Below are 11,065 nucleotides of genomic sequence, written 5' to 3'. Positions count from 1 at the left end.
AGATATGACCATTATGCAACTCGTGGCCATGCTAAGCATCAAATTGATCCCACCGTCCATAAAGAATGAAAGGGCATAAAGTCAGAGAATCACTTTTCTACCCTTCACCACTTTTTTCTCTCCAGTTAAAATGCTGCTCAGGTTACATTATTGGTTTAATTGTTTAATTTCACTTTTAGTCAACAAATTTGTGAAACTTGTGCTTTTAGCCCCTAATTTAAAGTGACTGATTTTAGTTCTTCATATTTTATTTTTTTATTTATTAGAGTAGTTTTGACAAATTTAAAAAGAATATTTTTTCTTTATAATATTTTTTATTTAAAATTTTCTATTATATTTTACATTTAAATTTATATATTAATTTTTTTTTACTTTTAAAAAGTGGCAATGTAAGGATATGATTCTTTTTTGAAGTCACATCCTAACCATCTATTGTCATTTATTTAATTTTTTTATAATAAATAATTAATTGTTAATTTAAAAAATAAATAATAATACAAAAATTAAATTATATTAATTAATTCAAACAAAATAAATTTAATAAGAATAAATACATCAATGTCTCAAAACAAATAAAAATAAATAAGATATTATATTATTCTAAGAATTTCATTTTACTTTACAATATAAATTAACAATTTCATTATATTTTATTAAAGTAAATAAAAAACAAATTCATATAATGAAAAAATTTAAATAAAAAGATTATATAAAAGAAAATCATCCATTTAAAAGATTTAATAGTCTAAATTGTTTCTAATTACCCTTGATATGACTAAAGTACGGCAGAGTTATAATTAAATTTTCAAAACATACCACTCACTCCATTTTCTTCGTTCAACATTTTCCTTGAGTCATTTTATCACCTTCAGCTTTCTCTTCTATTCCTTTATTTTTGTCAAAATGCAAGGTTTCACTATTTACTTCCTTCGTTTCAAATTCTAGCCCTCCTTGATTTTGTGGAGATGATACTCATTCAATTTCCTTAACTGTTGTTTCTTTGTTAATAATGCTATTGGTTCATGTGAGATATGGACTTTTTTTTATTTATTTTAAATTCTAGCCTTATCATTTAATTTTTTTCACTTTTAGTCTTTTTATTTAAATTTAATCTTTAAAATAAGCTAATGTGAAATAATGACTTTTACTTTTTAATACATTTTGAATATTAGAGAAGAGAAGTAAAGATATATTTAATGCAAAAGAGAAGATATTTTATTTAAAAGTGTGTTTTGTTCTAGAAAAGAAAAAAATTTGAAATGATTTTTCAGTGTATTTAACTTCTTCTTCTCTTTTCTCCCCTTCTGATCATCAAAATGAAGATAAAATAAAATAAAGTTTTCGAAGAATTTTCCTCTCTTCTGAGTCAAATACATTTTAAAATATTTAGTATCTCTCTTCGGTTCCATGTATTTCCCCAAACCAATCACACCTTAAACTAGATATCATCATTGAAAATTTGCACTTTTAAAATCGTGAAATCCTTATGATCCGTTTCAACCTACAAGGAACAAAATTGTATTGATAATAACATAACCACAATCACATAAAAAACTTGCTCTCTTTTATAGTATTCAACAATCAATTCTCTTTGAACATGCAATAATCTTTGGTGATCTCATCTAGTAGTACACTAATGATATGCTTTTCTATATCCCTTATAACATCATATTTTTCGATAAATGCAAGTGTGTCATCATTCCAACCCAAATCCCACATGCAGTCTATGTCTGGATATTTATGATACACATCACGTTGAATCATCTCCTCAACATCAACTTGGCTACTGTTTTTCCTTCCGTATAATTTAAGCTTGTCCATGTCTTCACTCAGCTGCCTAACCAAGTCATCTAGGGATCTTATAATATTAGCAGTACTCGTGATTGATGATATCTTTGAGCAAGTATGAACTTTGAGTTCCTGCCGTATCCCTTTTCTTTTCATCACTTCATAGCCGCAATCTAGTATAAGTTTGCTACCTTGATCTTGACGACCACCTTGAAGAATACCAAACGGAATGTTGAGTCTGAAAAGGGCTTCTGCAGTGTTGACGAATAATTGGCTCATTACCAAAATCAACTTGAGGCGGTTTCCACTTTCTGTTAATAATGGTTGTTTTTCACAAATATTTTGATCTTCTAATTTCACACCCATTCCGTATTCCTGAATTCCCCCTGTGATATTAAACAAACTTATTAAAATCTACAACTCAAGTTGCTACATGTGTTTAGTTAGTTATACTCACCATTTGTTTTAATTTTATGTAAAGCAACTTCACTTGTCTTCAATCCCTCATGTGGCGACCCAGGAACAGCTTCGTATTGCTATATGTTAAATTCAACGAGGATTGTTAGTTTATGAAATAAATCATGTCACTGTTCACATAACATCAATTGGAGGTTTTAGATCCTAGTCAGTCAGTGCTTACCAAGTCATTGGGTGATTCTTGTAAATCTCCACCACTGCCAGAATTGTATAACGTAGTAGGAAGCAGTTGTTCGGCTTCTATGAACATACTAGCCCTTTTTCGCTCTGCTCCGTTGAAGACTTTGAACTTGCCACCAGATGCTCTATCACTCGCTTCTTGAAATTTGCCTTGTCCATTTCTTCCTCTCAGCATTTGTTCAGGTTTTATTTTCTTGCTGGAGGCCAGTTTATGATCCTTGAGTACTGTTTGCCTCCGTTCAAAATCTTCATATCTTGGAGAGGACTTTCTATTAATAATTTCGTTTACTTTCTCATTGGATTCCACTAGATCATGGTTACCACATGATTTTTTGAACGGTGTGGGTTGGTTTATGGATGACTGTTTTTTCTTCTTCTTCTTTTGAGGATTATTGGTGGATTGTTTGGATGAATTCTCGATTGTCATTTCTCTCCCTCTACCTTTAGACAGTATGTAGTATGAGTTTGACTTTTGAACTCCCAGATGGTCCCGAGACTTGTTTTCATTGCCCATCTGCATGTGCTTGTTTGTAATTGCATGTCTTTTTTCCGGTTGAATAATACTTGCATTTGCAACCTGATTGGCAGATTTAACTTGTGATCTTCTTTCGTGCAGATTTCGAACAGGATCATTGCCATTGCTGGTGGTTCTGCCCTTAGACGTGCCACTGTTATTTGGGCGATCCTGTTTCCTTCCCATCACCACCTCAACATAATTTTGACTTTCCCTAACAAGGTTCTTTTGAGCAGAACCGTTGATGATGCTGGCTTTGTCAAAGCCCTTCAATGATTTTATACCAACCACCTCAGACTCAGAGATAGTCTTTTGGTTTTGAAGGACTAAATTTTTATCCGCGCCACCAAACATTAGGTTTTTGAAAGATCCTACAACCACTTTTTGGTTTTTGATCAAATTGTCAGTTTGTTTGCTCTTCAGTGTAGTGCTGCTTGAGTGCTTGGATGATGCAGTATTACTATTACGTGAATCTTTTTTCTCAGGAAGGTTGTCTAGCCCCATTAGTTTGGCTATTACGTTTGGAATCCTTCCCTTGTCGCCCATCTGGTTTGAAATGTCGGCAACAGCTTCGCTATTGTTAGTTGGTATTCCCTTCTGCTGAGAAACTTTGATCTTTTTGGCTTCCTTAGACTTGGTGATAGTAATTGTTCTCAGCATCTTGTTGTCAAACAAGAAAGTTGGACGCACCAGCTGCATTTTCTCCATCCTCCTCTTATCCTCTTCGTCATCATCCTCCTCCTCCTCCTCTAATAGCGTGATTCGATTTTTGTTTTGCGTTTGTGAGGTAATCATAAACTCTGAACTTTTCTGCAGCTCTACTAGCATCCCAAGGGACTCTTCCAAATCAATAGCTCCTTGTAATAGTTCCTTTGCAAAATTTAATGAATATGTATCCATGTTAACTCCATTGGAGCAGCAGGCTCTCAATATGTGGTTGAGTTTTTGTGCACCTTTGGAGATCTCATTTATCTGCACAAGAGAGAGGGTGTGACTAGTAGAAGCTAGTTGCCTGTCCAAATTGCTTCCTCGATCCATTGTTCCCCTTTGAATTTTCTGAAGGAAACCCAAAATTGAATTAGTGAAAGACAAATCGGCCCTTCTTAGTTTCCCTCCATTCTCAAAGGCTTTCCCGTAAGGAATGATCTGATTTGACAACTCTCCACTCTTTACTGATCTCTGCCTTCTGCTAGACCTATTCAGCATCTCCCCACTTCCGGAACTAACCTGCAGCAGTACATGGTCACCAAACAATTTAATTTAACCACCAACACTCTTTGCTATTTATATACACAACACACCAAACATCACTTACAATTTCATTTGCTTTTGTATTTCTCGACCCTCTGTAGGTTTGCTTGGTGTAAGCATATGCATCTGTTTCAATATTTTGCCAAAATTAGAAAATATTTTGGTTTGGTAAGCCATTACCTTACCGGTGAAATAAGACTCACACCACATTAGTCATGTATATTGGAACTAACTAGTTCTAGTTGTTAGATATAATTAAAGTGATTTGTAGTTAGTTAGGAAGGTTAGAAAAACAGTTAGAAGTTAGTTAAGTTTGTTTTGATAGTTAGTACTCAAAACTGCTATAAAGTGATGTAATAAGGAGAACATTCTCCAGGCTGTTAACCAATCTCCGTTTTCTGCTTTACTCTTTTCTTCTCAATTTCAATTTCTCTCAATTATACAACCTGTTCTAACAGTGGCATCAAGAGCTTGAGTTATAATTCTTGGGAAACACGAGTGCAAGTGTGAGGGAAATCAAAAATTAGGAAACAAAGTGTGAGTGAAAGAAAGAAGACATGAATGGAGGAGGATTTCCATCGTATTTGCCAATCCTTGATGGGAAGAATTGGGAGAGGTGGTCTGCATCCATTAGATCGTTGTTGGGATCTCATGAAGTGTTTGAGATTGTTCAAGATGACTATGAACAACTTGGTGTGAATCCAACGGAAAGACATCAAACAACTTTCAAAGATTGCAAGAAAAGAGATTGCAAGACATTGTTTTACATCCAACAAAGTGTGGATTCAAACAAATTTGAGAGGATCTCGAAGGCATCTACATCAAAGGAGGCATGGGAGATCTTGGTCAAGTACTACACAGGTGGGGAAAAGCCAAAAAAGTGAAGCTCCAAATGCTAAGAAGACAATACGAACTATTGCAGATGGAAGAAGATGAAGTTGTGACAGATTACTTCAATCATGTGCAGGTTGTTGTTAATCAGATGAGAACAAATGGTGAATCAATAGCTGAAGTGGTGGTTATTGAAAAGATCCTCAGAACATTAACACAAAGATACGATCACATAGTGGTGGTAATTGAAGAATCAAACGATCTTGATAAGATGAAGGTGGAGGATTTGCAAGACTTTCTTGAAGCTCATGAACTAAGAGTAAGAGAAAGGTGTACAGCAACCTCAGCATCTCAAGTGCAGGCCCTGCAGACCCAAGTTAGCAAGAAGATCAGCCAAGGTGATATGAAGCACAAGAAAGACAAAGGTAAATTCAAGTGGTACAAGAAATATGATTCTGATGATTTTGATGAAGGGGTTGGAAGATCAATAAATCAGAACAGAAGTGATAACTGCAACAAGAATTCGAATGGCAAAAAGAAATTCAACAAAAAAGGAATTCAATGTTACAATTGTCAAAAATGGGAGCATTTTGCAAATGAATGCAAATCCAAGAAAGTCTAAAGAGAGGATGATGAAGCTCAAATGACAGTTGAGGATTCAGATTCAAATGATGTGTTATTGATGGCCACCACAAACGGAGAACGTTCTCCGTTTTTAGACAAAGTCTTGTTGATGACAACTACAAACCAATAATTTGCAAGACTTTCTTGAAGCTCATGAACTAAGAGTAAGAGAAAGGTGTACAGCAACCTCAGCATCTCAAGTGCAGGCCCTGCAGACCCAAGTTAGCAAGAAGATCAGCCAAGGTGATATGAAGCACAAGAAAGACAAAGGTAAATTCAAGTGGTACAAGAAATATGATTCTGATGATTTTGATGAAGGGGTTGGAAGATCAATAAATCAGAACAGAAGTGATAACTGCAACAAGAATTCGAATGGCAAAAAGAAATTCAACAAAAAAGGAATTCAATGTTACAATTGTCAAAAATGGGAGCATTTTGCAAATGAATGCAAATCCAAGAAAGTCTAAAGAGAGGATGATGAAGCTCAAATGACAGTTGAGGATTCAGATTCAAATGATGTGTTATTGATGGCCACCACAAACGGAGAATATTCTTCATTTTTAGACAAAGTGTCGTTGATGGCAACTACAAACCGAGAACGTTTTGGAAAAAGTGTTAAAAACAAAGAACGTTCTTCGTCCCAGTTTTGATTTCTTGATACTGGTTGTTCAAATCACATGACTGACCACAAAGATTGGTTTGTAAGCATTGATGAGAAGGTAAAAAGAGATCAGATTTGCAGATAATAGCAAAGTAACTGCAGAAGGAGTAGGAAACGTGTTGATTCAAAAGAGAAATGGCAAGCGATATTTCATATGTGATGTGTTGTATATGCCAAGATTGAAGAACAATCTGCTAAGTCTTGTACAACTTCTTGAAAAGGAATATTCAATGAAGATGAAGTATGGTGAAATAAAGATGTTTGATTGTGCAAATAGGTTTGTATTGAAGGCACCATTGTCCAGAAATAGAACCTTCAAAACAACACTATCAACCAGATCTTCGAGAATGATGGAGACTGAAGGATTGGATGAGATTTTGAATCCAAGAGAAGGTGATGTTGGTACCCCAGTTGTTCAATCTCGTACGACTTATAGAAATATAACTCAAAGGAAAACAGTCAAACCATATAGCAAGAGCAGAAGTTGCTATAAGAGATGTTGAGCAAGGGAACAAAGATGCTAATGTTCTAGTCACTCTTGCTGTTGTGCCAAGTAGCAGGAGAAGGGTCCCTGCAATTTCTACTCGCAGAAAGAAGGAAGTGAATAGGCTAGATGATGATAGTGATGATGGTAAGAGTGAGGTCCATGGAAAGCCAGTGGATGCATCTAAGACTTATGCTGCAGCTCCTAGTAGTAAGGCAATAGTTGTTGGTCGTTCGGTTTGCAACAACACTGATTTGCAGGAGCTGGATGGATTGTCGAAAGAGGACATGAAGTTGGTGATAAAAATGAAATCTGAAGCATTGAAGACTGCAATTGGTCAAGGCGGCAAGGGGACAAAAGTTGATGTGTTGTTGACCATGAGTGCCTTAACCGAAGAAGACGTAATTGCGGTAAAAAGTGCAGCTTGTGATAGATTGCTGAATCAGAGAGTGGAGATAAAGATGAAATATAAGAAAATCAATGACTATTTGAACAGATCATGAAAGCGCATGAAACTGTGTTATCGGTGTGGTGAAGTAGGACATTTTGCTCGAGAATGCGTAAGACATCCAAGTGTTCATGGAAGGAGCAAGCATATAAAAACAAGGTTTCACTTCTTAAGAGATCAAGTGACGAAAGGAAGGATGAAACTAGAACACTACAGTACCAATGACCAAAAGGCAGACATCCTAACTAAAAGCTTGAAGAGGGTGAAGTTCAAATAGATAAGGAACAATCTTGTATTAATATCAATTGAATCACTTTGAATTAGGGGGCATGTTAGTTATAATTAAAGTGATTTGTAGTTAGTTAGGAAGGTTAGAAAAATAGTTAGAAGTTAGTTAAGGTTGTTTTGACAGTTAGTACTCAAAACTGCTATAAAGTGATGTAATAAGGAGAACATTCTCCAGACTGTTGATCAATCTCCGTTTTCTGTTTTACTCTTTTCTTTTCAATTTCAATTCCTCTCAATTATACAACCTGTTCTAACACTAGTTGTTGAAAAATGAAAGTGAAATTGCGGTATATTGGATGAAATACTGATTTTCATTCAGGAAAACTTATACAATTTTAATTTGAAACCATGTGGTTGTAACTCTTTCCTCGATATCATGAAGTAGGTAGGCCACGACTGTGATTTGAAACCATGTTTCTACTAGTTTAAGGGAAAAAAATGTAAATTTATGGTTCTGTTGCAATTAAAGTCTATGACTGTGTTTCTAATTGGAAAGTTGGTGGACCAGGCACAGGCTAGAAGGGAAAAGATTAGTGAAAGGATGAAAATTCTTCAGGATTAAGTTCCTGGTTGAAATAAGGTAATGCTTTTACTACCTGTTAAATTTTTTCTGCTCTCATACCCACACATAATGGTAATGAAAAAGAAATGGAAATAATAGTAATAATAATAATAAACAGAATGAAAGGAAATTACTTAAAGCAGGAAAAGCATGCTACTCGGGTCAAAAAAAGAAAATAATAGTTATAACCTTCCTAATTGTTGGTCTGTAATAATCCCATACTTTCTAAAAAAATTAAATTTTGAGAGTTTCTTCAATTCAGGTTATTGGGAAAGCATTGGTCCTTGATTAGATAACCTGAATTGAAGCATTGGTCATTGATTATATCCAATCACTTCAGCGCCAAGTGGAGGTATCAATTCTATTTCTGATTTTGGTATCTGCTTAAGTATCATCTTTTACAAATTGATTTTTGAAATTGATTTTTGAGGATTGTAATGTAACTGGATATCACAGTTTTTTGTCGATGAAACTTGAAGCAGTTAATTCAAAACTGAACACTAGCATGGAAGCCTTTCCTCCAAAAGATGTAACTCTTAAACATCCCTTGATTTTTTATTGAATTTCTTAACAAGATTTTCTTTTGACAATGAATCACTAATCAAGCTGAAAGCTTGTTTTTCTCCTCTTTAATTGCTCGATGCTAATTGGATAGTTGGTGAACAATGCACAGGCTAGAAGGTCTATGACTGAAGTTCTTAGCAGCTGCTCTATGAATTCCTCTTCTCCATCATAGCAGAGAACAAAGAAATCCAGAAAAGAAGAAAGTAAATTATGAATTGCTCTGCTATATTTTTTTCACTAAATGATTACAAAAGAACATAACATTAAGTGCGAACAAATTAAGAAAAATAGCTCATGGAAATTGTTGTATGAATAAATAGGAAGTGAAAGTCTGACTGACCTATAGGCAAATGGTGGGATTGGTTTGAGCTGTGAGAATGAGATGCAGTAGCAGTAGCAGTAGCAGTAGCAGTCATTCGTTCTTTCCTCAGTCGCAGATCATCAAGAAGCTTCTGTGCAAAATCTGATCTCTTAGCCATATTTTGGGTGTGGCTGTGACATGCAGCACCTCGAGCTCCTCCTCTAAGAAAAAGGAGAAATAATAATAATAATAATAATAATGTTGATGGCAATGTGGTTCCACTTCCACGTAGAAGAGGAGAGGGGTTGAGAGGGTACAATCAGAGTTGGGTGAGGGGTGAAGTCTGTCATCTGTCATCAAGCAATACATTGGTATCTGAATATTAGACATTGAGAGAGAAAATTGACGTGGAAGGAAGTTATTATAGCCCACTCACTCACTCACTCAATAGGTGCGTGTATGTGGGTGTAACCATATGTATGTATATATATTAATCATCTTTATTCCATTCCAAGCAATTCTTGAAGGTGATGTGAGATCTATCTCAACATCCACCATGGGGCTTCCTATTTAAGTTTCTTAACCAACCTTGCACTTTTTCTTTCCCTTCCTGCACATATATTCCCTCAACTGGAATTTACAAGGCTCCCCTCTTACCTACTTTAAAAATAGACAAAAATACACTCTATGGTGTCCTTTTTATTTTTTTATTTTTTTTTTTGTTCTTTAATTTAATTTCTATGTTATGGTCTAAGTGCGAAAATGCCCATTTAGAGTAGGTTTTGTAAACAAAAAGTATTTTGGCCGTTACAATGATAATATGTGGTTACAATGATAATATGTGGATAATGGTAATGATTTCTATTTTCCTCTCTTAAATGACTTGTCATAAATATTTTGCATATATTCTATTATGGTATGAGATAGTTAATTATTCTGTATTTTTTTTTAAAAAAAAATTCTTTGAAATTTTTTTCATAAAAACTTAATTGATTTATTTTTTCTTTTTTATTTTATTTTTGAATAATTTATTTAATTTTTCTATCTTTTCTCTATTCAAAATTAGTTATTTCTCTTTCTTTTTTCATTTTTCGTTATGTCTCAAATTCCAAGTTAGAATTATCATTATCTCATCATCATGATAATAAAAAAAACAACCATCAAAATAGACATTAAAAGCAACATGTTTGCCAACAAAACTATTCTAAAATCCAAGACTTCGTAAATATTTTGATATCAATTTTGTTTCAAGATCAACAACCTTCGTCAAGTATGAAAAATATAATGTCAAGTATATTTGTAAAAGATTTCTCAAGAACACCAACAATATTAATTTGGTGGCAAAGTTTTAAAAAAATGCAAGTAAAATCATAACGTGATAAATTATAAAACTATTTTTTTTTTTAATTTAAAACATTTTCTAAATTAGTCCTTTAAACTTTGACAAAATTACAATTTTTAATTTTAATTTGATTTTGTTTGTGTTCAATCTTCATCTTTATCGTCTTTCTCTTTATCATTTACCTCCTTATTGTCTTCTTTTTAAAGCATCTCTAACTGTCAACATGGTTCATTAAATAGAGTTATTATGGTGAATTCAATTAAATAAGTCCCACAACTTTAATTTATATATTAATATTTTATTTATATTTCATTTTATTACAATTTAAAATATTAATTTAAATATTTCAATTAATATTATTATATATTATTTAAATTTAAAATAAAATTAAACTTAAATTTTTATAATAATTATAAATAAAAAATAATAATTATAAAATTATTATTATTAATAAATTAAAAAGAAATTAACGATTATAAATTAAAAAAAAATATAACGATTATAAATTTATTATTATTAATAAATTAATTAAAAAATAACGATTATAAATTTATTATTATTAACTTATAGATGCTCTTAGTTTCCTATAGAAACCATGAAATCTTTGTACTAAAAACACATTTTAAAACTTAAAAAACAAAAGCAAAAGCAAAAATCAATTGGGGTGTAAAAAAAAGTAAAAAGTATGCCCGTCTTATGGATTTAAATTATAGCACTGAGATTTGATACGAGTGGTGTGATGAGTGTCCA

The 11,065-nt window shown here is 33.2% G+C and overlaps 1 protein-coding gene and 1 long non-coding RNA gene across 4 annotated transcripts; one reads left to right on the top strand and one right to left on the bottom strand.

Moving 5' to 3' along the window:
• Positions 1–6: 6 nt before the first annotated feature.
• Positions 7–9,852, top strand: LOC105852234 (uncharacterized). Of its 3 annotated transcripts, none has more exons than XR_012163687.1 (6): positions 7–141; positions 8,055–8,126; positions 8,371–8,460; positions 8,565–8,637; positions 8,782–8,875; positions 8,993–9,852. It is a non-coding gene; the product is annotated as an uncharacterized lncRNA (long non-coding RNA). The 3 variants fall into 3 exon arrangements; XR_012163685.1 differs by lacking the exon at positions 7–141 and adding an exon at positions 1,971–2,111; XR_012163686.1 differs by lacking the exon at positions 7–141 and adding an exon at positions 5,801–7,931.
• Positions 1,503–9,151, bottom strand: LOC101513940 (uncharacterized). The gene is made up of 5 exons (XM_004503185.4): positions 9,013–9,151; positions 4,275–4,336; positions 2,429–4,186; positions 2,246–2,324; positions 1,503–2,174 (listed from the first exon to the last, which is right to left on the bottom strand). Exons 1-5 carry the CDS (start codon positions 9,149–9,151, stop codon positions 1,582–1,584), a joined length of 2,631 nt encoding a protein of 876 aa, XP_004503242.1. The 3' UTR covers positions 1,503–1,581.
• Positions 9,853–11,065: the final 1,213 nt, after the last annotated feature.

This window comes from Cicer arietinum, chromosome 6 (genome assembly GCF_000331145.2).
Source record: "Cicer arietinum cultivar CDC Frontier isolate Library 1 chromosome 6, Cicar.CDCFrontier_v2.0, whole genome shotgun sequence".
Lineage (NCBI taxonomy): Eukaryota > Viridiplantae > Streptophyta > Magnoliopsida > Fabales > Fabaceae > Cicer > Cicer arietinum.
Note: the sequence above shows the minus strand (reverse complement) of the source record. Positions and strands in the feature narration are given on the sequence as shown.

Bases quoted from the DNA above. Each gene is read 5' to 3' on its own strand.
- LOC101513940 (XM_004503185.4), bottom strand. From the start codon at position 9,151: ATGGCTAAGAGATCAGATTTTGCACAGAAGCTTCTTGATGATCTGCGA. The intron at 4,337-9,012 runs GTCAGTCAGACT...ATATTGAAACAG, and splicing joins ATCCCACCATTTGCCTATAG to ATGCATATGCTTACACCAAG. The intron at 2,325-2,428 runs GTAAGCACTGAC...TTTAACATATAG, and splicing joins AAGAATCACCCAATGACTTG to CAATACGAAGCTGTTCCTGG.